We start from the raw sequence: 27,826 nt of genomic DNA, 5'->3' as shown, positions 1-27,826 counted from the left end.
TGTAAGTGTTTATTCTCCAAATGGGGTGCAGCAAGCGCATTGGGCAAACCTTTTCACTATGCTGCCTAGATGAGCGCACATACTCAGGATAATAGGGGGGGATTTTAACAGTTATTAAACCCACTGCTGGACCTTTCATGCCCGCCACTACTTTCCTTCCCTGTACTCACGGCAGCAACCTACCTGACTCAATGGCTGACACACTGGTCATTAGAGGAGAGTTGGTGCCCAATGTCCGGGCATACTAACTATTATTTATACTACTCACCACCACATGATCTTCACATGAGACTATATTGTATTGTCTGGCATCACAACATACACCTACAAGTTACAGGAGTATAAGACCCTATGAGATCATAATCCCTTACTACTTCACATGGCATGGGTCATGCAGATTCCCCCAATGCCAACATGCCGGTTGCAACCAGCCACTTTGGAGAATGCAGTGTTCTGAGACTCAGTACACTCTGTGCTCATGCGCTACTTCATAAAAAACTGGCACAGCTGACTCCACACAAACAGAATGGGAAGCAATAAAGGTGGTAATGCTATGGCACTGCATCCATATGGGGTGGGGCACAAGCTTTGCTACACCGAGATTTGTTTAAATGAGAGGCTTCACTTGGAGCCCTGGAAGGTGCAACGAGAGGTGATCCTGCTCTGAAACATGACCTAAGCTCGGCACTTGTGCAACATGCTGCCCTCTCTGAGGTTCCTAGATTATAGCACTTACCAGGCTCGAATGCATGTGGAGGGCGATAATTCAAGCCGCTTGATAGCGTGGCTATTAAACGGCACAGTCGCTGCCAGACCCATTACTGCCATCGGAGTGTCACTGACGCACCTACCTGTTAATTTGGTAGAAAAACATGCAAAGTTCAGCATTTGCCTGTCCCCCCAACCCCTCCACCCCGACCCCTTGGTGGATCATCAAACTTCAATCTGCATATTTCTCAGGGCAGTCTCGCTGACTACTGTGGCACCGCTGCCAAGAAAGAATCTTGGTGCACCCATCACAGAACAGAAGGTATGGGGAGCCATTAGAGGAGTTGCAACATGTAAGACCCAGGAGCTGGATCTCTTGCCTGTTGAATTTTAATAGGCTTACAAGACCCTTCTATTCCCCAAACTGCTGGAGGTGTACAATGCTGTGCCCACTGCTGTGCCGCTACCCTCCATCATCTAAGGAAGCTCTTCGGATTTCCCTCCCCAAGCCGGGGAGAGAGCCCCCGGACTTGACACCCTACTGACCCCTATCCATGTTGAGGACGGACTACAAGATATTGAGCAATACCATTGCGGTGCGTCTGCAGAAACATCTCCCGTATTTGGTACACCCGGACAAAAATGGGTTCCTCCCAGACCACTCTACCACCCTCAATATCCAGAGAGACTATTGAATGTTGAAGCATGTACGTGCAAGATGGCCTTTTGTGTTGTGTGTGGTCTTAGACCTAGAGAAAGCGTTTGATACCGTTGATTGGGATTACATGTTGTGACAGCCATGGGGATCGAGGGAAGACTTGAGCCGTTAATATGACTCTTTTACATGTAGGCCACAGTTTGCTTTGTCGATGGAGTAGCTCACGCTGAGGGACCGCCAGGAGGGGCAGGCCTGGGGGATACCAATAGAAGGTGAGATACACTTTACGCAGAAATATGTATGGGATGGAATAGACACTATAACAACCATTCTGGTGGAATTCCACACTGCCTCAGGACTGGGAGTGAACTGGTTCAAAACCTGCCTATTCTCACTCCATCCAGATTGCCTGGAATTGAATGTTGTGGTTGATAACCACCACCCTACATTGGGAATCACATCCATTCAGGAATTTAGGCATTAACATTATGACGCCACATGCGATCTCCTAGACGGAACCCTCACTAAGCCCACTGCCGCACTCTGCCCGAAGATGGTATTCTGGGGTACACTTTCACTATCTGTTAAGGGACAGGTATCTCTCTCAAAAACAGTGGTACTCTTCCAACTTTTGTTCTATTTGCACATCCTCCAGATAACTATCCCCACAGCATCTTTCATATGCTACATGCAATGTTGAGAGGTTTTCTGTGGAATAAAGGAAGACAGTGCATAGCACTATCCAAATTGCAGCTCCCAAAAGAAAGGAGAGGCCTTGGTGCCCCAAATTTCGAATATCACTTTGCGGCACAACTACAGTCTCTAGTTAGCGGGCAGGCATCTGGGAAAACTGAGTCGTCCCTGCAGCCATGACGGGTAGTGTGGCCCTCCTACTGCAGGGAATGCTCCCCCGCCAGACCATAAACTTGCTGTGCGAAGCTTATGGAAGTTACCAGAGGAGTCTACACCACGTATAGGACATATGCGCCTGAAATACAGTTAGGTTACATACTGCCATTTAGAGCGCATACTGGGGTCGCTGGGGTGGCGTGGTGGGAAAAGGCCGGGGTGGCCACACTGGGGGATTTGCTTCAGGACAGTGCCCATATCATATTTGAATTACTGCACAAGGATAGGGAGCTCCTGGTGGGACACTTTGGCCAGGGGCGTCTGACTGCTGAGCTTGGCTGACAATGGCAGATCACAGATGTGGAATCCCCCACTCACCTGATAGTACACACCATCCACACAGTGGGTGCGGCCACCGACTGATAACCTGGCTGACCAGCGCCTTTTCTCAACATACATACGACCCCCGGATTTCACTTTGTAGCATCTGGCAGGAGGACTTAGGCCGGGACATGATGCAGAAGGAATATGATAGGACGCTTCTGTACCCACAGAAGGTCTTCCGGTACACCAGATTCAAATTTACTCAACATAATATTTTGCACGCAGCTTATCTAACTCTGGCAAGACTTCACAGGATATTTCCTGGATCCTCTCTGAACTGCCCATGGTGTATGGAGCCCAGGGCAGATATAGCACACGCTTTGTTACTGCTCCGTAGTTGATTATCTGTGGCTATAAGTTGTGACCAAACTCACAGACCTCATAGGTTGCCATTATGTTCTTCATAGATCTGACTATGCTAATAACCCGCAGATTGATAACTATGCAGTGGACGGCTAGGGCACTGCCCGGGGTAGAGCCCTGGAGTGCGGAGATAGTTAAATTGGGTTGAGCGGTGGCAATAGCACTGAGGCGAGCATTGCAGGGCCTGCGAAAGAAACCTGTAGCAGCAGAGTGGGAAGGACTATTGGATGAACTGCAGACACCCACGAATGGTTGAGAAGTATAGAACTGTGGGGGGGGACCATGGCGTAAAACTGAGCTGACCCAAAAAGGCGATGACTGTCAGCATACCACAGGATTTCGAGTAAAGGGCTTAAAAATAATAGGATGGCTGTGCTACTTCTGACATCGGGGACTCTTTAGACAAGACGACTATGGGCTTAACTTGTTGTTTATAGTTCGTTGGTCTTTATTCTTCCTTAACTCAAGAGCAAGTAACTCCAGTTGATGCAGAATTGAATTACTGTGATAGCCGAAACTGTACTTACCAATTGTATTCATATTGAGAAACCTATCCGGTTGGTGCAACTGGTGTATAATATAAATGAAAAATGCTAATAAAGACGGTATTGCTGTGGTAAGCAATGTGGGCTCTCCAAGGTCCTATTATGTTTGTCAGTATAGATACCAGCAAGTCGCAGCACGGCTCAATCCGCAGCAGATTGAGAGGATCCCAATGATGAAGCATGCCACCTAGGGGTAACCCTGGTGGGTGAGGGGACTCTAGAAAATATTTTTTCTTTCTGGAAAGAGGGTTTTTAACACATATACCAGTGGAATCCCTGTTCTTCCTATGGTTATGTTTCTAATTCCGGATGTTGTTGGGCATTCAGTAAGGAGGGGGAACCTAACCTTAACCTCTACCTCCCCCGGTTTTTTGATTGAGAAGTGAAGAAGTAATAGTAAAACAAAGACCATTTAATAAAAAACAGAGGGCTAGATTCACAAAGGGCCCGCACTTGATGTGAAGGACCTGCAGTTGTGGGGAGTCTTTATACTCTGGGCAGAATATCTGCAATTTTGCCCTGATTGCGGACACTCTCCTACAACTGCAGCGCCTCCACCACGAGTGTGGAGGCCTTTTGTGAATCGGGCCCAAAGACTCTGAAAGTGTATATTCGGCTATAGTCAACCCATTAAAAGGGCAGTGACTCAAAAAAGAAAAGAAACACGCACCTCAGAGCTGTGTGATGTCTAAGGGATACAAAAATGTATATTTCTGTTATAGATAAGAGGTTAAATATTTTTTTGAAAAATTGATCTAAAAATTCCTCCGAGAATGTCCACATAATTATTTGAACCTATAAAAGATCCGATGCTGGTGAAATAGCTTGCAGTTTCTCCCGGATCATAAAGTTTAACTACCCATCAGGTAGAAAAAAAAAATATTGACAATAACTTGTGAGATGCTACAATTAAATTAAAAAATTTGAAAGGGAGCATGGGTAGCAAGACGTTGCTCATAGGTACAAACCTACCATGTCAGGACCCTAAAATGCTTATTAAAATAAAGTAATTTCTCCCATGAAATGTGAGCGATTCCAGCTGCTAAAGAGTGTTCCACGCGTTACTGAATCATGGGGTGAACCTATGAATCCACACAAGACTACTGAATGTTGTCTGTTTTTTGTTTATTAAATTATTCCAAAGTGACATTTGTATATGTTATCTGTTCCACAGGGTTAGATTTACCTACTGTCACATCTTGGTGAACACTAGATGTTAGTCAGACATATTCATATGTAAAACTAAAGAACCTTAAGAGAACTTACTTTGTTTTTCATATCACTGTACGTCAAGCTGTAAATTATGTCCTAGGTGCTGTTATTAAATACATGCATAATAAATTACATAATTTCTATTGTGGTCCTGCCCTTTTTTTCCTGTGTAATTTTTTGGCTTTAGAATTCTGTGTGCTTTACAACTGCTAACCAGTAGTGAGGCACCTATAATATGCCACATATGTTCCCAGTACCAACCTATATGACACAAGTATATATCTACCATGAGCACCACAGTGCTATGGCTTGGCTCCATTTTAAAGGTACTGCGGTAAGACATGGCAAGGAAAAGTGCCATCACCATGTAGGAAAACCTATTTTATATACACTAAGAGGTCACCTCTAAAGTGTAACTTGTAGGCCCACAAAATAGGGTGCTTAATATGTAGTAAAAAGTGTGTCATCACAGGCTAGAAGGGTACTTCAAAGCTATTTATAACCTAATTTTCTATATCTGATTTAGTGGTGAAATAAGAATTTTGTCAACTTAACTAGAAACTCTGTAAACTTATGCAATGTGGCCTAAGGCAGAACTGACTTAAACCCGGGTTTACTACTTATCCCAACTCAAAGAGTTGGACTAAAAAACTTTGCTAGGGCCAGTTAATGACCAGGGCCCAACTCAAAGCACAGGAAGGACAGGGAGTATTAACTACTAACAACATAGGAGGGATCTATTATCTGGAACTGTACAGGAACCATTGGCATAACAAAGGACAGCCTTATCACTACCTCTTTTAACTTGAAAATTCCAGGAAGTGCTTCTGCTAGTAATTCCCAGGACTGTCCTAAACAGGCAGGCTCCAGTCACAATGGTGACGAAACCAGTTTGGACCCCGTGGGGTGGGAGGAAAGCTCACCTAAATAGGGGATTTGCCAATGAGCTGAAGACAAGCCTGCCTGGTAGCTGAAGTGGTCTGCTATATTCAAACAGGGGTGCCTGAGTAATGTTATAATAAGGCAAAGAAGTGCTGTAAAAGAAGGTTGGGTAGACAGAGGAAATGATTAGGAGACCACATTTCTCCAATCATTGGCTAGTGCACAGGATAAATCTGGCACCTCCACCACAACTTCGTCAAAACGTTCCAGGACCAAGGAAGACTCCACCTAAAGAAGACATTCCTGTTGGAAGAAAGAAGATTCCTGACAAAACAATATATCTCCCTCAAGGACTTCTGACTCCTTTCAGAATCCAGGGCAGCTGTTCTCCTGTTGGAAGGACAAAAAAGCAGAAGGACTCCTGACTCCAAGAGTGCCCAGCTGATCACAGAGGACTGGACCATAAAGAAGAACTGGCTGGAATGAGACCCGGTGCCTCAAAGTCAGTGCTATGGGCTGTAGGAGGGCCAGGACAAGGTGCTGAGGTACAGCGGACAGGAATACCTGGTTTGTCCCACTCAAAGCGTTTTGCCACACTGAAAACATGTTCAGAGAGGGATTGTGGTAAAGGTAGACAGCCTCATCGAGCTTCAAGCCTTAACCCACTGGAGAACTTCAACTTCCATTTCTGAGATTGAGCCCTATTCACAAACTAGATTTTGTAGAAAGTCAATTAATGCTATATTTGTACTACAAAATGCTATTCACTAACCTATTTGCAGAGATCTCTGCCACTTTTAAGCTTTCTATGTGGAGGCCTTCACCACACATGCGTAATATCCACACACGTAGGTGTACATTTTAGTAGTAAACTTGAGAGGGAAGAAGGTTAGCTGAAAAATGGAGAATAGTTACGACAAAATGGAAAGGATAGGAGTGGTTTAGGGAGGGACATGCAAATACAAACACCCGCCTACAAAGGAGTAAGCTGATTGGTATTCACAAGCTACACTTCTAAAGTTAGTACAGCTAAAAAGGTTTCAAAACAGTAGTAATTGTACTCCATCCCAGCCTTGGATAAGTCAAGCACCAAAGATAGGCACTCTCAGTTATTACAACATACTCCCATAGAAAATAATAGAGCCAATGTTTTATAATAACACCCCATTGTAAAAATGTTGAATAAATAAATGATGTGGACTTTATAAAATATATGTATAGTTTAATGTTAAAACATGTTTAATCAAATAATGTATTGTTATAGAAGGTAATATCAAACGTATTTTAATATTTAATCAATTATTAATTATTTATTTAATATTAACTTTAAACTAAACTCTTTAATTTTGTTTAATTACAAATAATGTAAATTCTGTACATTGTTTTGATTAATGTGAATACATATTAAATATAAATGTTACTGTGGTTAGGATTTTTTTTAATTTGTGTTTAAGTTAAAGTGCGATAACATTTTATTAATTCTACGTTCAAAATATTTAAAATTACTTTTTGAGGAATATTTTGCATTAACATATTTCTAATAATTTTTTTAGCTTTTAAACATTCTCCTATATTATCCCATATGGAACCTTCGCCATTGTGGTAGAGGTCCCTGCCTACGTGTGAAAAGTTAAGAATAGTAATTTTATATTTGTAAATCCTGCTGCCGGAGGCTGCACCGGGAGGTGGAGTCATGTAAGTCTGCACCTTACAATAAATATACACTCAAATGGTGAATAGCAAAAAAGTGTAAAGTTTCCACTAGGTGATGTAGTAAGTATGCACAAGCAAATCTACAAGTATATATTTACATTTATGAATAAGGCCCAAATAAGAAGGTAAAACCTTGACCAGAGCAAGATGGAAAATCCATTTCACTGGCAAAGCACAATTGAGGACCACAAAATATGGCCCTATCCAGCTTGGAGTTTTTGGCACCAAGCAAACTATTTCATTGGGAGCTTGAGGACGACATGTTCAACTTTAAGGGACCCTCACTTTGCTACTGCCTTGGACCTTGCCCTGCAGGAAGATTTCAACTTTCCCTTCAGAGATTAAGTCCAAAATTAAAAACTTTGACCAGGACAACCTGCCTGGTTTAACCAACTTCTGCTCTAACGAGGGTCAACTTAAATCTCCCCTTCGTCTGGTAACTGCGCACTATTGTTTTCAATGAACTACTTTCTCTAGTCAATTTTTGTCTGTTTCTTTTCTCTGTTTTTCGAAATTGGATTGGAAATGTTGTTCTTTACTTTAAAATTGTGGGAACGTTTTGAACTAGAATGCACTTCTCTAGTGATTGCCTGTTGCTTGTGCCACAGTGACCAGGGGTTGAGCAGAGATTCTATCAGAACTGCTTTTTGACTTAACCAGATTGTGTTCCTTAAGTTAGAGGGGGGTGTCACACCCTACCAAATGAATACCCAATTCTGCATAAACTAATCAAGAGAAGCTGGACATTTTTTGAGAAAACGTCAGACCTCCTAGTAAAGTCGACAGACTTTAAAATCATACAGGGGTGACTTTATTACTCTACATGATTCACTTATACAAGCAGCCGGAAGGGGCTCCGTTGTCTCGGAGGTATCCTCCAGTGCTCTCAACTCATACATCAGTTGGAGCTGGTTGGCCCATTGAAGAACAAACATGGGTGGATTATGTCACAACCCTCTATGCAAATAATGGAGCAGCGGCCCCCTGTATAGGTTACATTGAGAGTAGTCAGCCTTTGGTCCCTTTATCTGAAAAGGATATAGAATTAGCCATTAAGGAAATGCGTTCTTCCGGGGCAATGGGGCCGGATGAACTTCCAATCTCTGTTTTAAAGCAAAGCGGCGCAAAATGGAGCAAATTGTTATGCCCTGTGTTTAACATTTGCTTTTCTAGCGGAAAGATTCTTCCCTCGTGGAAAGGGAGTATTCTAGTGCCCCTCTTTTAAAAGGGTGACCGATTATCTCCCCAAAATTATCGCCAAATTGCTCTTTTGGATCAATTGGCAAAGTCTTTGCAAGATACCTTTTGAAACAAATTAATGATTGGGTGGACCAAGCTAATATACTTCCCCTTGAACAGACGGGATTCCGAAAGAACCATGGTACCATGGATAATCTAACTGCTCTTCAAATAATAACCGATAAAAATATCAGGGTCAGAGGAGGGGGAGTCTATGCAGCTTTTATAGATTTCTCCACAGCTTTTGATAAAGTTGATCGCCCTTTGCTGTGGAAGAAACTAATCACTTTTGGTATGCCAGCTAGGCTGCTAAATCTAGTTCAGGAACTTCCACTCTGACACCTGGTGTAGAGATTGTTGGGTGGAGAGAGAGGCCTATCTCAAGCAATCCCCTCAGCCAATGGTCTCAAACAGGGCTGTTTGTTAGCTCCTTTATAGTTTTCCCTTTATGTTTGTGACCTCCCCCAGACCTTATCCTTAAGCGAAGGAATTGCCCCCACTTTAGGGGACAAACCGGTAGTATGCTTAATGTATGCAGATGATATACTTCTTTTAGACCTTACTCCGAAGGGACTTAATAATCGTCTGCATGCATTGCATATATTTGCAGAGTCGCACCACTTGAAGATCAACATCTCTAAAAGCAAGGTAATGTGTTTTACAGGGAAGAAAAAATCGAAATCTGTAAATTTTGGTTGGTTTCTAGACAGTGAGAAATTGGCAATTGTAAAATCTTACGTTTTTTGGGGGGAAATAGTTTGCGGTAACTTGAGCGACAAGGCTCACATAGATAACAACATTAGGAAAGCTAAGTCACAGGGAAATGGACTGAGTGCTCTTTATAAAGCCACAGGCAGAAGACCTTTTGTCCATTTGCTAGAGGCCTTCGAGCAAAAATTCCAGCCTCTCCGCTCTATGGCATCGAGCTTATTGATTTGGGGCAATGTTTTTTTTTTAGATACTATTGAGGGTAGACTTCTGCAACATATAACTTCGGTCAATAATGCTTGTACAGTGGAATCCCTCAGACTTGAATTGGGCATACGAAGTAGTTGGGTTCAGGCCCTGGCAGGAGTAATACGTTGGGTCTTCTGCTTAGCCAAGGGTAAATTGGCTACTTTAAGATTTCTGATTAAAAAAGAATTACTGGGTCCCCTGAAGGAATACTCTTTACTTATAAAGAATTTCAGAAGGGCTGTTAATTTACTGGAATTGGAGGAATCAACTCTTTTTTCGCTATCGCCACATCAGCTAAAGTCGTCACTAAGACTGGCTACATGGGAGTTAAGTTTTAGGAGGGACAGAGATGTCCTTATTACAAAGAAAGGTGTTACGCAGGTTGTCAATTCTTACTTATTTAAACATATACAACCTTATGCATCCTGGAACCTCCCCCACGGCCTACGTCGTTTTTGGTTCCTCTTGAGACATGATCTTCTCCCTTTAAATAAATTACTCGCTAGATGGTATGGTTCTTCCGATAAATGTAATTTATGTAGCAATAATAACTCGATTCAGGATATTGCCCATATCCTTTTCATATGCCCTGCCCTAATGGCTCATCGCCGAAAGTGGGTGAGACCAATATGTTTACAGTTAAGCATTTTCTCTGCTAAATCTTTATTTGATGCCATTTTTTACCCTCCCAATGAATTGTTTTGTTACCGAATTTTTAACTTTTTTAAATGCTTCTTAGAATTATATTAAATGATATGTTTTTCCCTTTCTACTCCTGAGTAAATAGAATGTATCTTAAGATTTTCATGTTTTGTAAATTTTGTTGTTGTTTATGTTTTGTTTATATGTGGATCTCAATCGAGGTCCAAATCATATTCAAATAAAAATTGAATTGAAATTGAATAGAAAAGCAAAAAAAAAAAAAATTGGTTGGCCAATTGAAGCATACCTGTTCTGATGAAAGAAAATACACACAGTAATGGATCGACAATAATAGGCATTGGCACATGGTTAGAAGTTCAAATCCTTAATACACAAATGTATGAAGACTCATATAGAATCAGTAAGATATGGAAACTCAAGAGGTAGCAGAATAAGATTCTCTCTATCCTAATCAAATGGGACTCTCAAAAGCTAAATTAATCCAGACAGGCTTTTTTTGCCATCCCTCTTTTTTCTTTCCCTGGTTGTTATGTTCGTGTTGTATTATTTGTGTGATGTATTTTAATGCGTCGAAAATCTCAATAAAACTTTTGTTTAAAAAAAATGCAAAATGAAATAGTTGTGGACTAAATATAAAGACACACAAGATCATCAGTAAGAGAGAGAGCAAATAAGGTAAAAGCTTTGTTCTACATTACTTCGCCTCTGATGGGATCAGGACTACTGACAACTGCTGATTCTGCTACTGCTGGGTGTTCTATCAGTGCGTTTTCTACTTCAAAGGGTCCTATACGATACCTACAAAGGAAAAATTGGGTTTTATGATAACCATATAAAGGTATTTGTATAATTTCATGCACACAGGAAATGCTTGAACAAATGTCTCCAATACTTTGGTTCCTTAACTTCTCCATCAGCTACATTGTGTTGCTTACTGTAACAAGCCATTACCATGACTCTGTAATTACTAAACATCTGTTGTTACTAGCACTGACCCCATGTGGATATTCAACATAGCCCATTTTTAAAGTGTTTTTAAAAACTACTAACAATTCTTTGTGTGTAAAAGGACACTGAAATAAATTATTGGATCCATACACAGCCCAGCAGTAATAAGATGTTGCGCCTTTTTCTCGTTTCAAAACTGTGGTCAGGAGTTACACGGAAGCCCATATGTGGATCTCCTGCATCATCATCATACCAGTAATTTTATCTGATAAAATTCAGGCTTTCTTTTAGTAGAAAAAAGGAAAATGAAATGCAACAGCTGTGCAAACAGACGGGCAAAATTAGCTTTATCAAGCTATACCTGGAAAAAACAGACTTATTTTTATTACAACCCACCCCCCACCCACTTGAATTTAGCTTCAATATGGACTGGTTGTCTGACCTCCACAGTGAGGGTTTAATCTCTATCCAGTTAAAAGACGTGTAATCACTTGGTGTTCTGATCGATATCCATCTATTAACAAACTCTCAAATTGCCTGCACAAAGACCTAAGTATGTGCATCCCCCCATTCATTAAAATAGCTCAAACTTCGTTTGCTTCCCAAGGATATTCACACAGGAGTGCAATTCCCTGTCCTATTAATGCTGGATTATGGCAACTCTTTTCTCACAGGCGCTCTGTGCTCCTCCTTAGCACATGAAGGCTGTTCTCCATTCAGCAGCTGTGATGATCCCTGGAACCAGAAAGTTCAACCACACATCTCCAATGCTAAGTAACATCTACTGCATGCCAACAATTCAAGTTGGCATGCATCACATTTAAGGCCATACATTGTCAATAATTGGAATACCATGGAGGTTCTCAAAAAATCTAAGGCAGGAAAAATAACAAATAAAGTACTGACAAGCTAAGACTGGAACTCACTTCCTGTTGATCTGAGATGAATTCTTCAACTGACTAAAAACTCACCTGATTAAAATCTATCCGGAATTACCTCCACATCTCTCATCATATGCCCACATCAATCCTGAAGCTACTTATGCTTTCCCCCCCCCCTTTATTGGATGTTGTAAAGGATGAGAAGAAGTGCAAGATAGGCAAGTTAATAGTGCTGTTTAAGTATTGGGTGAATTGTAAACAAAAAAGATGGATGGAAAAAAGGCTAGTGAGGGAATGGTAAGGCAATGTGCTGCTTAACAAATGTGTGCAATACCTGCAGAAAATTCACAACGCATCAGCTTCCATAAGATCAGGAAACCTCAATGACGTCTGCAAACCCTTTATAAACTCATGTTGTAATAATTTATGGTCTTCCTGTTTATCGATACCAAAATGCAGTTGAATGCAGACTTCTCTCCCCATAAAAGCTTACCTATTGATTATCTTTAAATTTTGCCCGCAGAATGTTTGTTCTTAATATTAATTGCGTTAACAGTGATTTTCTGTCACATATTTAAACCTATTTTCTTCAGCCAATCAGAAGATACATAGATAACATGCATATGCAAAACTGGGAGTGTTTACTGACAGGAGCAGGACTTTATATCTGGTGGATCAGAATTGGGACCAAGGCTCCATGATGCAATATTATTTCACAAATATAGTTATAGGGAATCCCATCTGCTCCATAGTGAAACCAGAGACTTCTGGACTCTTGTGGTTTTGTACCAGGCTGTCTACTGAGACAAGCCGACTTGGCCTTCCTTCCTATACACTTGCCAGAATGGTGTTTCCCGACACTATTAGTATGGGACTTGTCAGACACTTTGTAAGTCTTCACTGTGACAAATTGAGGTGTTTTATAATAATAACCAGTACACTATATTTTAAATTCATAAAAGGTCCATCTGGGCCATGTTTATTTAGAGCACGTAGCAAGATATTTATTTATTTAAAAGGTTTTATATAGCGCTGGCTAGACCCAAGGGTATCGGAGCACTTTACAAGAGTATGGATACAGTACAGGAATAGAACAATTATTCATAACATGAAAAACAAACCGGGTTAGATTAAAGAGGGCAAGTAGCATAAGTACAATTTACATATGTCATAACACTATCTACATAAATGAAATAGATACAGGTAAACAGTACTGGAAAAGCACAATTATTTATAACATGGAAAAACAAAAACAGCGTTAATTAAAAAAAGGCAAATAGATTAAATACAATTTACAAATGTCAGAAGGCTGTCTAAATGAATGAAATAGATACATGTAAACAAATTTAGTTCAGTGACACGAGAAGGAGGAGAGCATTAATGGCGTGCGGAGCAGGACCCATGGAAAATGGAGAGGATTATGGACCCCAATATTTGGTGAGCAGGTGCAGTTTGAGGTCTTTTTTAAAGATGATGTAGGAGGGGTTACAACGCAGGTCTTTTGGGAGGGCATTCCAAATGTAAGGGGCGTTTCCGGAGAAAGAACGAGATTGTGTGGTTTTCTTTTTGAACAGAGGTGGGATAAGGATGAGAGCATTGGAGCAGCCCCCTTTGTTAAGTTTATTAGTGAGATACAGTGGGGCATTTTGATGAAGGGCTTTGTGCGTAATGCATGCAATATTGTAGGAGGATCTGCCTTCGATGGGAAGCCATTTAAGGGCTGGGGAGATGTAGTAAAAACGTTTTGAGTCAGAGATTAGCCTGGCCGCAAGGTTGAGAACAGTTTTGAATGGAGCTAGGTGTACTTTAGGCGTTCCGGCGAGGATAGCGTTTCCACAGTCAATTTTCGAGAGGACGAGAGATTGGACAACCGATTTAAAGTCGTCAGCTGGAAAGAAGGGTTTAAGTTTCTTAAGATGGCGGAGAATGAAGAGTGCTCCTTTGGCCGAGTTTTTTATGTGGACATTAGGAGTTAAGCAGTTGTCAATTTGGAAACCAAGAGATTTTACAGAGTTGGATAAGGAAAGCGGACTATTGAGGGCATTAAGGTCAGGGATCCATGATTGGATAGGTAGAGGATTGTGTTTTGGAGAGAAGAGAATTATTTCCGTTTTAGTTGGGTTGAGTTTAAGATGATTGGAGTGGAACCAGGATTGGATCTTAGACGGTGTGTTGTTAAGATGCAGAACATCAGAGTGGAATTTTACTCTTGTAATACAGTTGTGTGTCATCAGCATACATGTGTTAATTGATACCAGCTTGTTTAAGTATGAGGGTGAGGGGTTCCATAAAGAGGTTGAAGAGAGGGGGAGAGAGAATAGATCCCTGGGGTGCACCTAGGGCGACTGGAGTAGGTTTAGAGAGGCATTTGTAGATTTTGATTTGTTGTGTTCTGTGTTGGAGGTAGTAAGAGAACCATTTGAGGACTGGGCCATTGAGGCCAAGGCGAACTTTGAGCATATTAAGTAGGGCATGATGGTTAACTGTGTCAAACGCAGCTGAGAGAACGAGGAGAATAAGTAGGCACGTCTCTCCATTGCCAAGGGAGTGGTGGATGTCATCAACTATATTTAGTATGGCAGTTTCTGTACTGCAGTCTTTTCGGAAGCTGGGTTGTAGGGAGTCAAGTAGGTCAAAAGTTTCAATGTGTTTGCCCAGTTGGAGTAGGGCACATTTTTCTAGGGCTTTGGAAAGCAGGAGGAAGTTGGTGATAGGGCGGATATTGTACAGGTCGTTGGGGTCAGCATTGGGGTTTTTAAGGATGGGAGTAATTTGACCGAGTTGGAAGGAGACCGGGACGCATCCTGAGCAAAGGGAGGAGTTGATGATAGTAGTCCAATAAGGGGTGCTGATGTGTTTTAACTAATGGACGAGGTTTTGGGGGAGGGGGTCTTTAGTGTGCGAGGAGGGTTTGAGTTTAGAAATGATTTTAGAGACTTCAAGCTCAGTTACAGGATGGACATTATGCAAGGAGGCAATGTTTCAAGTTGTGGATTTGAGAGGCAGAATTCAGGGGGAGTAGTGGCAAGAAGGTGAGCGAAGGAGTCGAGGGGGGCGGGCGGGAGTTAATAGGGAGGGGGACTTAGGTGTAGCGTCGCGGTAGGAAGGGAGTTGGGAGGGGTCGTAGTTAAAATGAAGGATTGATCAATTTTGGCGATTTTATCGGAGAAGAAGTTAGAAATTTCTTCGCATCTTTCAGTTGAGGCCGTCAATGTAGGGGGGCAGCAGATGTTTGGTTTCGAGCTCTGTTGAACAGCTCTACTATGTAATATTTGTCGTCAGAGACCTGCTTAATATGGTTATTTGCGTGGCACCAGTGTTGGGAGGGTGTTTTATGCAAACACCTCTCATTAATAAAAATGTGTCCAAAATGTATTCGTTGTGCAATGATTTTTGTAAGGTTATACATTTTTGACCAAAGCTGCAAATCTGAAATTACATTTCAATTTTCTCACTCTGTTCAGAAGTTGCATGAGACAGTCTAGTTATAATTTTCTTGCCAGAAGTGATTGAAGACCTAATTGCACATCTGGGCTGTGGAGGGAATTTCGTCAAAGAATACAGCGGAGCATTTATGTCACGCTGCTACTTGGTCCAGCTTCTTCTGATCATTGCACAGTAGGCAGATCAGTGGGAGATTTCCTATGTCATGTCTGGGAACTATGAAGCTAGTATGAAAATAAGGTTGCCGTCTACCTTTGGTTTAATGAGGGTCTCTGTGGACTTTGTAGCCCCATGACCCACATGAAGCATCTAATCTGTTGTTCCAAAAAGCGTTGAGGAATTTCTTAAGTCTAATGAGGTGTGGCCTACTGCCCAAGAAGTCCTGTTCTGGGAAAATAGACTGCTTTTGACCTGATGTGACCCTTGAGACCTCCACAAATATTGTGGGTCTCGGCTGAAAGAAGGGGACTAAGACACACGAGGGCCTGCTAGGTATTGGTTCAAGGGTCCATACAAAATACATACTATCCAGACCTTTAAAACCCCACCCAGGACTTACTGATGAAAACTGAAGAAAGGTAGAGTCAGAATAATTTTCAGAAAACAGCAGAACTTTGTAATCCAACCTTATATAATGTTATTTCTCTACAGTGAGTTAAATCACAGTGATAGAGGATCCTGAATAACAATTTTACAATGAGTAAACAGTTTTTAATTATCACAAATCCCAATCTCTGAAATAAGTCACAGTAATCAAAATAAAACAGTTTGGTTTTCTATAGCTTTTTAATATCTCCGGCCCTCCAGCACTCGTACAGATCTGAGCATAACACATACAACAGGTCTATTATTCAGATTCCAAAATGTACATGTACTCTACTGCCAAAGCTACAGCAGACTCGGAGTTCTCGAGCTATAAACTCAAGCATAATAAAAACATCAACTCAGCATGTTGGTGGGTTCGACCATCTTCCCAAGAACAGTCATCTTGGAAAGAACTGTTTATATAGTGTAATCTATCAATTCAATGAAGGCACATCTACAATAAATATACTAACATGCGTTGATATATTTCACTGCATAGAAATAAAAACACTATCATATTCCAATCGTCAATTATTTTGAGATGAAACTTCCACCAGAGCTATTTTAATGAATCCCACAAACGTAATTTCAGCACACTGGAGGATTAGATAGCGATATCATGCATTCAATAGCAAATATAACCATAGATTCATTATGAAACCTCTATCACTGTAATTTAACATACCATAAAAAAATTGCATTAGATAAAAATGGGTTGTGTTGGTTTCTATCTATTGATATCTCCCACGCCAGATCATCTTGAAATTAAAGGTCCCTTGAATCATTGTGGATTTTAGAGAATAATACCTGCTTCACCTGCTGCAATACATGCACAGAGATCTACACTGACCTCCATCTGAATCTGGGAACTGTTCCCAGAGCCTCCTTAAGTGCAGTCGAATCTTTGGTCTGCTGTGGGAGCCTGCACTGAAGCCTCATTTTCAAACTCACAAAGCACTACCTCACCAGCCAACTGCAAGGAGATGTTGTGGAAGAACTACTGAACCAATTTTCAACATGGTAGTGATCCTATACCACTATAGTGAAGTGAACTTGATCTACTGGAACCCACATGTAACACCCACATGGAAATAGCATTGTTAATCTGTCTTTATCTTACTGAATTGCTGGCCATTATTATTGCTGTGTATGAAAAGGTTTGAACATCTCAGGAGTTCCGAGTGGAGGACTAAGGGCATCCTTTGTCACCTATCGCAAAAAGAAGCAAATTTGAAGCACAGATCAAATGCCGCTCTGGCGATTAGCATCTCTGAAAAACATTTTTGGAAAACATCAAAAAACGAGATCAACTTGTAGTGTAGTTCCTATTTTCCCTATAGGCCCTGCGCATTGGAATAACATAAACAGCAGTGTAGACGTAGGACTGAGGTCATCTAGGTCTCTACTGACTATGTTAGACTTAATTTAGGTTTGCGCCAGCTAGCTCAGCGGTAGCTGGAAACTTTCTTGACTGAATAGGAAGGGATCAGCTTCCCTGGCTCAGACAAGAAGGGATTGAGCTTCCGACAACCGCTTAAACATGACAACTTTGCTCCCTCAGAATAAGAGTCAATCTCTAGAGTTATGTGAAACAATAGACAGCTATTTCACTCAGTCAGATGTGCATTCTTAGTTTCACCAGGGTGCAGAGAATAGAGAGACTGGCATTTTCAATAAAAGGTATTATTTATTGTGCAGTCTTCCTTCTCATGCAAGAGAAATGAATTGCCACAATTGCAATACTTAATGTAAAGTAAAGTACGTACAGTAAAAGGATTATTATGAAATAATACTGTAAAAGCATTGATATGGTTTCTTAGCCATAAGACACTTTAAAATGGATAATATATATATACATATATACATAGGCTAACGTGCTCAACTAGTGCTTCTAAAATACGCCTACCCCGGTGTACCTGACCTAAGCCTAAAACGTGGGAAGGAGTAAGTAAGTAGCAGTTTAAGTTAAGTAGGTTTTTGCCAAGAATCTGACTCAAGAATTCTCTCTAAGGGTTTAGTCAGCACTGTACCTTGGGAATAGAATGTAGGAGGTCTGGTATCTCTCTCTCAGGACTCGATATCCCAGTCACCCGCAAGGGTAGGCTGGATTTTCTCGGCAGGAGAAAAGACAGCGTCTTTCTCAGCGCGTCAAAGAGGAGGGGCAGCGTCCGTGGGCTCTCCGCGTCTGCTGGGCTCTCAGCAAATAGATTAGCTGCTCTGCTCCGAAACCACCACTGTGTGTTTGCTTAAGGCAATGTTGGTATATTTATACCAAAAAGGTGCCAAGTTTGACGTAAGGTTTGGATATAAGACGTCAATATAGATGTCACTAAAAACTGGCCGTTCTTACAGTGCTCGCAGGAGTTCTATTACAAATCAAAACAAAGCAAGCAGGGATTTCCCAGGTTGCTGGAGGTTTGGTGTGTTGAAAGAACTCGTTGTTCTTTCTAGGAATCTAAGGAAGTAGCTTTTGCCATGCCTTGGGCTGCAAGGGCGATTTACTGAAATATGGATCTGCTTCTTATGCCATTATAGGGATATCTATTGATTATAGCCGTGTAAGGGCATAAAATGGTAGTATTGATTCGGGTTCCCAGATAAAAACACTACAAACTACAGAAATATGGCAATGGAGGTATATCGTCTTATGCACCAACCTTATGTCCCCAATCTGTGTTAATGGCAAACAATGATAAGGATTTGGAGTCTAAGCGCATACATATTCCAGTCACACACAAATTTACTAATTTCAAGTAACACAGATAAACAGCAGTCTTAGTAGCACACCTACAGGTCGATATATACAACTGTCACAAAATAAAGTGTGAACGATGGTGTACTTTGTATTAAAAATCGTGTTTTGTAATTCTAAAGTAATACAATGGTATATACATTAGTAACACAATCAGATGATGATATATTCATTTAGGTGAATCAAGAAAAGCAAGGTTTCATGTATCAAGTCTAATGAAAACTCCTCCTATATAAGAACAGCCTTTTGGATCCACATAGAGGGGCATATTTACCATCCCTCAGCACCATCGGAGCATCACTTTTTTCGACTCTGAGGGCACAATGCCATTTTCCATATTTACAAGGTGGCGCTAAGCACCCTGCGTTGCCACCTTGTAAATATGCCCCTTTCTACTGCAGTCCTCTGCAGCAATGGGTGTTGCTGTGGGCGTGCCACCACAACACCCATTACTTTTTGATGCTGCCCCAGATTTTACACGGGTGAGGCAGAACCAAAAAGCAATGCCACGGAATACCAGGTGTTAGAATAGCGATACGATAAGAAATTATTCTGCAGCACACATTGAAGGTGCAAATTACCGTAATTGATTGTTCATATGCATGAAGGTGTCCCTTCCTGCATATAAACAATCATCTCTGCAGCGCAGGCACCCTTTGAACATGGCAGCAGGGTGCCTGCGCTGGCACTAGGCAGCTTTTTTTTTTGCACCAACACTCGGGAAAACACAGGCTGTGGTGTATTCTTGTGAATACCGCGCATCTCTGCGTTTTGAAAATGTCAGAGCGCTGCACTGTCAAATGTGGCGCAGCTCAGCGCTCCAACATTTTCATATAATTTGCCCCACAGTTTATAGTTCTTTAAAATATTTTGAGAAAACCACAATTTGTTTTGTGCTTGATTAAAGATAGGTCCAAACTGCAATTCATCGGTAACGTCTGTTCTTGCATCCAGTTGAATACATAGATTCCTTGTTAAGAATGAATTGTGAAGTTACCAAGGATGATTTTTTTTAAATGGGTTTTGGCCAAACCAATGAGGAAATGTGAACACAGCCGACATGTACTTCATTCCAAAAGTGGAACTTGTTCCGGGTTTCCCTGTTATTAGATTCATCTGTACATTTTTTCTGGTTCTACGAGAAAGGTACAGGTAGACTGACTGCACTGTGATTACTAACTGCTGTGTACTACTTTCCATCAAAAAACAACAAAAATAAGACATCTCCAAGTTGAATGGAATTTTACATCTATTTTCTGACTTGACTCAAGCCATGTCGAAACAGATGAAAAGGTTTTATGTAGTCAAGAAGGAAAAGGAAATCAAGTACATGATGTTCTTCCATGTACGGCTCCAGATCCTTCCGGGGGGGGGGGGGTAAAGTTTGGTATTTCCTCTTTTGGGGCTAGCTTGATGGCTGGTGCACCACAGAACCAGGAAAGGCCCATGTGTGGGAAAGTAAGTATGGGGGCGTGCAAATAAGCCCAGCAACTCAAGCAGTGAGCCTCCAGGGTGTGGGGTGTTCTAGGGCCCGAGGGGACCTAGTTACATGTGAGCCTACTGCAAAGCCTGAGACCCTCCCTTGTGAGTGGATTACCTCTGCTGGTGGTGCAGAATGGTGGAAAACCACACATGGCAGACTCAGAAAAGACGATTCTAGTATATATCGATATGTGTTGGCCCTCAGTGGTTATGCGTAGAAGTAAAGTTGTGGGTCATCCTAAGCTGTTCAATCTTCCCTACATTTGAGCTTATAGTATAGGAAATGGGCAGAACAATTTGAGAGACAACATAACACATTTTAAATAAGTTTGTATTATACTGGGGAGTGGAAGTGACATATCAGCTACCCACGCACTCATAAGCAGCAGACTAGACTACGGGAACGCCCTCAACGCCGGAATCAACAAATCCCTGTTACACAAACTCCAGACCATCCAAAACTCCACGGCCAGACTTGTCCTTGGCACTCCACGTAATGAGCACATGACACAACACCTGCAAGACCTCCACTGGCTCCCTGTCGAGAAGAGATTAACATTCAAGCTACTCAGCCATGCCTATAAATCCCTCCACAACATCGGACCCAAATACCTCAACGAAATAGTCTCTCTCCACGTACCCAAAAGAAGCCTCTACTCTGCCGACCCCGCCCTAGCAGAAACCCAGTGAATTCTTAGAACCAGAGCAGGTGGAAGGGCCTTCTCATACTGCAGCCAAGGCCTGGAATGAGCTCCCAGCCAACATCAGACTCTCCCCCACTCGGCACACCTTCAGGAAGAACCTCAAGATCTGGCTTTTCGGCTGAACCGGAGCTGCACCGTCCCCCGCGCATTGAGACCCTCACAGGTGAGTAGAGCGCTTAAAATCCCTTGAATGATTCATTTATTGATTGAACCCCCACTGTGATGGCTTGGATGAAAAAAAAGACATTAAACTCCTCAACTGTATTGGGAAAGGCCTGTGGTTTGTTTGGCAGGGATAAACATACACAATTGGACTAAGCATGGTTTAATAGCACTCCAGAGGTATCGTGATATTACTCATGGACATCTTTTGTATAAGAATGCATCCCACAACATGCTGTAGTATATTATACTAGGAACAGTGATCTCACCAACCTATATCTCTCACTCAAACATGCAGTCAATTGTGCACGACAGATTGGCTCTTTAGGCTACCTTAAACTGCCTTTCTTTTGGGAAGTGACTTCAGTTAGATAATGAAAAAGAAGTAGGAAAGATTTCCTGAAGCAAGCACATTGTAACATATACAGGAAAGAGTGGGGCAGTGTGTGGGTTACTGTCTATCAAGAACCTTCTACGTGAAGCTCCCACCACACGCCTAGTTCACTGCCATTCCTTCAGTCAGCTGTTCACCCTTTAAGATACTCTATAATTTCCCATCATTTCATATTCAGTGGAGGGATTGGTAGGGGTACTTTGAGAGCTGTCTCTTTTCTCCTCTGCATTCAGCTTATTAGACATACAAGGCTAATCTCCAACCAGGAGTCTCTCACCATAGGCATGCAGTTTTCTTCCACCACCAATCACTCAGGCACACCTTTCTTTCAAAAAGGGTCCGGTGAGGGACCAATGGTTGCAGCCAATGCAGCTTGATTCTCCTTTGGGATTATAACAGCACAAAAGGAGACCATTCTATATTGGATTTATCCTTTTATGGCTTAGGGTGTAAGCCCCATATACAGTGTGCCATTGATTGTGTAATGTTACTCTCTGCAGCACTATTTGCAACCACACTACTCACCCCCAATATTCCACCACCAGAGGACATTGTACAATATGCACAATTATGAGTCTTCTTGAGGACATTTCATGCACTCCAGTCGTGTAGATTTAGTTTAGAATTTTGGGTATGAGGGACATGTAGTGTAATATCTTAAATTGTGTGAAGTGAAACCCTGCATTACTAGACCCTTATGAAATCCCAGAATCCAGCTCTACGCATCTGCAAACAGGGCACCATTATGTTGTACCCACCTCCCCTGGGCTGTTAGTGGGTGTTGTATGTGGTCTTGAATATTTTCTAAATAAATATCAGAGACAGATCTTCCACCCTGAACCTGATTAGTAATGGACGTCATTATGATGGATTTCGGGGGGTACCCTCTGAAGCATTCCTATATAAGTGTTGCAGCTCTTGTGGTTCTACCAAACGTAAGAACTTTCCCACCCTTCACCTGCCTTCTTCAAATGTAATGTAGAGGCCTCTATTTAGTAGGTCTCTTACTGGTTGACACCCCATCTCTTGCAGCCTTCACCTCTCCTCTAAGCTAATAGAAATGTGGATATACTCAGATTACTGCCTCCAAGCCAAAGGGAACTCATTTCATAATATATTAGCTACTTGATCCGAAATCTGTAACATTAGCAACACCAACTAAGGAGTGTCTCTAGCAGCATGTATGAGTATCAGGTATGCACATTGGATTACAGCATCTGTGAAGCATGCAGCCAGTAACAGCTGGCCCAGGGTGGGTGTATTATCTAGCCACTGAGGCAAATGCTGCAATTGAGAGGCCACGTAGTAGCACTCAAAAAGCTGGAAAGACCACCTCACACTTTTCATATGGGTATATAGTTATCTTATTGCACATGTTATAGTTACTAGAGCTAACTAGAACTGGTGAATTTCATTGTTTATTTAGTATAAAACGTTACGTTGGCACTGAAATATTCCCATCATTATTTTTTCCAATTACTTTCTAGTTTTTTTTTAATGTAAATATATATTTAATTAGACCTGTCAGCCCTAGGGTGATCTCTCCCCCTTTTTTTCGCCCTTGCCTTGTTTTTTCCACCACCTTTTTTGTTGGACCTAGGTCACTGGGCACCTTACCACTTCTAATCAGTGCTAAGGTGCAGGTGCTCTCTCCTACCAACATGGCTGCCACAGGCCCCTGCTACTGCGGAGTGGTCTTTTTAGTAACACCCTAGTAGCCAGGAGCGGGATGGGACATTAAGATACTGTGTAGCAACACCAGCCTGCCTTTTCTGCCCATAGCTAGGCTGTGGAGGCTCCTGGAACCTTCCAGAATAGGGGAGGTGTCTCACTTTGCTGCCTTCGAGAGTGGTCACCTGACCTAGGGATATTTAAGGAAAGGAGGGAAACCTTTTTGTCAGTTGGGGCATCACTGGACCTGGGGGAACATACAGAAGTCTTAGGCGGTAGGGCCTAGGGGAGGAACCTATACCACTGGAAGTGACTGCGCCTAGGCACTGCCTTCTAAGTTGAGTAAGGGACTCTACCAAACCCACTGATCTGGCCCAGCATGGGGGGAACCCAGGGAACCACCTGCAGTGAGCTACAGGAACCAGCCTGAACTTAAGCCACCAACACAACCCCCCCCTATCACCTATCCCCCCAAGGAACTACCTGAGAAGGGCGCAGAAGCCATCAAGCGCCAAGAGAACCCCTATTTACAAGAAGGACTGCATGGGGATCAACCGGGTATTAGTGCTGTCCCATCCATGCGCTCCCTGCTCAACATGTGCCCCCCCCTGTGCTGTCCTGACGCAGTTGTGGTCCAGAACTACCTGAACTGCCTCCCAAGCGCTCTCCTGCTGTGCCCCCTGAAAAGCGCTGTAACCCTCAGAACTGCTGTCAGCCTAAGCGCTGTGAGCGCTACTATGATCCCTGAGCGCCGTGTCCCTGAAAGCGCTATTTCCTTCACCGCTGCGGCCCGGGGTTACCTGCACTGCCCCGCGCTGTCTGGATGTCCTCTGGGGGCCGGGGAACACCGCCACAGCCCGGGCCAAGTCAAGAAACTGCCGCTATCACCGCTGCGGCCCAGGGATTGCTGGTGCTGCCCCTTGTCGTCTGGACGCCGTCTGGCTTTCGCGCACAACGCCGCGGCCCGGCGCTTGCCTGTGGAGGTCCCTGCTGCGGTGTGCATTGTTGTGGTTTCCCCCGGAGCCAAGAGAGTGCCGCCGTAGTGCCGAGTAGGCTGTGCTGGGCCCCGAAGCCGCCGCCACCCTCACGTGACGGGGGCGTAGTCACGGACTCCCCGCCAGTGCCGTACTCCGATTGGCGCCCTGCAACCGCGCCCCCGCAGGCCGCTCTGCCATTGGCGGGCGCGCCCTGCCCTGAGCCTTGCTGGATTGGTCCTGGGCCCCGGAAGCCTGAGGAGGTCTCTGCGGGGGCTCTGGAGAGAGCGCAGGCCCCCGGCCTGCCCCCACATCAGCCTGCCACACGCCGCAAGGGTCCCTGGAGGGCCGAAGAAGGAGCTAATATCCCGGGTGGGCGGACGGAGGGCCTGGGACCGACCCCCCCCCCCTTGGGAAACTGTTGTTGGGCCCCGTTGGCCCCTGGTGACTTGCTTAAGGCCTAGAGCCCAGGGACAAAGAACCAAGGCCACTGAACTGGGCGTTAACGGCCATATCTGACTGAGTGGTGCTCCTAGTAACCCCTCGTTAGGGGACTGCTCTATACAACCTGCCTTAAGCAGGAGCTGAGAGGTAAACGCTGAATAGGCCATACTGCTTTTATGGGTTTTGCTTAGGACCATGCTGAGGATATGCCACAGAGGTTATTGTGGGAATGGCTTATGAGACCCTGTTTTATTGATTCCTCTGAGGTCCCAAGTTACTACTGAAGCCTGCCTAATGGAATGTTAAATGAGTTCTCCTTCAATGAATTATTCCCCTATGTTTTCATGATTAAATGTTGCCTGAGTCCTCCTGAAGCGGATTTACATGTCCCTACAATGAAATGTTACTAATGAGTTAATGCTGATCTAATTACCCTGATTGATTTGCCAGCCCTGAATTTGATCTAGATAAAAGTGTCATGATTTTAACAGACCAGCTGGTGTGCTGTCCTTTATTGCATGTGTTTCCTTCTCAGTGGGAGTGTGTGCTGCACTGCTACTTTACACCTAAGCTTTCGGGTGCCTCCCTGCTCGCGCCAAGCTACCCCCGTGGAATTGGTGACCCTAGTTATCACATTGGTGGCTGCGGTGGGATAAGGACCTGTGGCTGTGCAGCACCCTCCAGTGAGTCAGTGTGCACCGCAATTGGACATCTGTTGTGTAAGCAAGCTTACCAAATTGACCTCCACTGTCTAAAGTGAGTGCGCAGATTCCTCTTTTGACCCGTTACCTACGTCCTAGTGTCTCTCCTTTAAATTGTCTGGGTCCCCACCTATCAAATTGGAGTTTGAGCTGGCCAACCTTGAAGCGTATACGGTGGTGGTGCAGCTGAGGGACTTCTGTCAGGGAATGGGGGAGTCTGTTGGGCGAAGAGCCAAGTGAGAGGAGCTTCGGAAAGCCTTGAGGGCATGGGTAATGGCCCACCCGGAGGGTAGGGAGGATGGGGGACAGGAGGGGCAGGGCGCACGAGAGGAGGCGGGCACACCAGAAGAGCTAGACCTACTGAATATTGATATGAGTGAAAATGTGTTGCCAGGAAGGGGGCAGGCAGTATGGTGTCTGGGAGGAGTGCCTCGCCAGAGGAGTATGAGGACAGGAGGGAGGAGAGGCAATTGAAATGCAAGCTTGCTAAGATGGAGAAGGAGAGAGTGGAAAAGAGATTAGCAATGGAAGAGAAGAAGCTTGCGCACGAGCTTCACCTAAAAAAGTTGGAGCTGCGAGCATTGCAGATAGGTGCGCAAGGGAATACAAATGGTGGCAGCGTACCAGAGGTTCCATGGGAGCCTAAGTTCTATCTACCAAAGGAGGTGATAGCTAGTTACAGTGTGGAGGATGATATTGACAAGTGGTTGGAGGCGTATGAGGTGTGTCCTTGGTAACCCATGGGGTGCCCGAGAGCTACTGGGGAGGGTGGCCTGTACCGATACATACCTGCAGTAGTGAGGGACACACTCCTGACCTGGCGCTAGCGACCCTTCAAAGAAGACAATCCTTCAGACCACTCACAGAGAAGCTCCGACATGACCAGATAAGATACTGTAGGACGTACCCCTTTGGACTAGCTTTTGAATATAAAAACACACAGCGTCATGTCACTGAACTCAGAAGGATGGAGCTCCACGAGATTCCAGTACCCGATGATGAGACGAGCTCACAGTCAGGACGGAATGTCCCCACTCGGTGCAACTCCACAAACTGGGAAACAATCACTAAGGGGAGGTCATCCAAGCCCCGAACCGCAGAAAGAGGATGGACACAAAAGTTTAAATTGAAAAAGACGAAAGATATTTCTAAATTTGCTGTAACGGAATCGCGCGCCACTGGATGGTCAAGGCACGAGAAGACAGAGACTCGAGAAAATGCAGATTCATGTTCTGACACATTCCAACACACAGCAGCCTAAACGAAATCTGTGGCCTAAGGAGACTGAACAGGTGCCTCGCCCGAGCGAGGCCTACGGGGATAAACATTGCATCGGGGAATACGTGAGTCCTCTATGACACAGAACTGGAGCTTTGTAAGCGCTTAACATGAGGCGTCGCACAGACTAAGCAAGGTGAACGAGCAAAGGGCCTGGAGAAGAGAATGTTATGCTTCACAGCTCTCGGGTGTGGACTTCATATTACCCCACAAGGGACCTCATTTCAATTGCTTTAGGTTACGTTGGACACCGCTACAACGACAGCGAGGGCCGGAACCCTGGCTTGCGGCTCTTCACGAGAACTGTCCTAAAAGCAGGACATGTGAGGGGCCTGTGTACAACTATTGTTATTTGTTTTGGTTATGTGCTAACTTCTAAGGGAGGGATGGTGGAGAAGCAGGAAGAGAAGGGGGTGTGACATTGCTACACTATTTGGCGATCTATATGGGCGAATGAGAACAGACACTGGTTCAAGTTCAAGTTCAGGAATTTGTATAGCGCACTACTCACCCAGAGGGTCTCAAGGCGCTTGGGGGAGGGGGTGCATTATTTATCGAATAGCCAGGTTTTAAGTTCCCTCCTAAAGGAAATGTGGTTCTGAGTAAGGCGGAGGTGAGTGGGGAGAGAGTTCCAGGTTTTGGCCGCCAGGTAGGAGAAGGATCTTCCTCCCATGGTGGATCTATGGATGCGCGGAACCGCGGCGAGGGCTTGATTGGAGGATCTTAGTTGGCGGGTAGGTGTGTAGAAGGACAGTCATTTGTTGAGGCATTCGGGTCCTAGTTTGTAGAGGGCCTTGTGTGCGTGGGTGAGGAGACGGAACGTTATTCTCTTGTTGACGGGAAGCCAGTGGAGGTCTTTCAGGTGACCGGTAATGTGAGCTTGACGCGGGATGTCCAATATGAGTCTGGCTGATGCGTTTTGGATGCGTTGGAGTTTTTTCTGTAGTTCGGCTGTGGTTCTGGCATAGAGGGTGTTTCCATAGTCCAGTCGGCTAGTGACCAGTGCGTGGGTGACAGTCTTTCTTGTTTCGGTGGGGATCCAACGAAAGATTTTTTTGAGCATACGAAGTACATTGAAGCAAGAGGATGAGACGGCGTTGACTTGTCTGGTCATCGAGAGGGAGGAGTCTAGGATGAAGCCTAGGTTACGTGCGTGGTCTGTGAGTATGGGTGCCGTGCCCAGGGCCGATGGCCACCATGAGTCGTCCCAGGCAGAGGGGGATGATCCTAGGA

At 43.7% G+C, this 27,826-nt stretch overlaps 1 protein-coding gene across 3 annotated transcripts in view; it reads right to left on the bottom strand.

Moving 5' to 3' along the window:
- ACSM3 (acyl-CoA synthetase medium chain family member 3) overlaps positions 1-27,826 on the bottom strand; it is a 599,327-nt gene that overhangs the window by 13,768 nt on the left and 557,733 nt on the right. For all 3 annotated transcript variants that reach the window (XM_086940799.1, XM_086940798.1, XM_086940800.1), the window contains exon 12: positions 10,872-10,971. In XM_086940799.1, coding sequence (XP_086796925.1) covers positions 10,872-10,971 — 100 coding nt within the window. The remainder of the gene's footprint in view (positions 1-10,871; positions 10,972-27,826) is intronic.

This window comes from Lissotriton vulgaris, chromosome 10 (assembly GCF_964263255.1).
Source record: "Lissotriton vulgaris chromosome 10, aLisVul1.2, whole genome shotgun sequence".
Classification (NCBI taxonomy): Eukaryota; Metazoa; Chordata; class Amphibia; order Caudata; family Salamandridae; genus Lissotriton; species Lissotriton vulgaris.
This window is presented reverse-complemented; position numbering and strand designations above follow the sequence as displayed.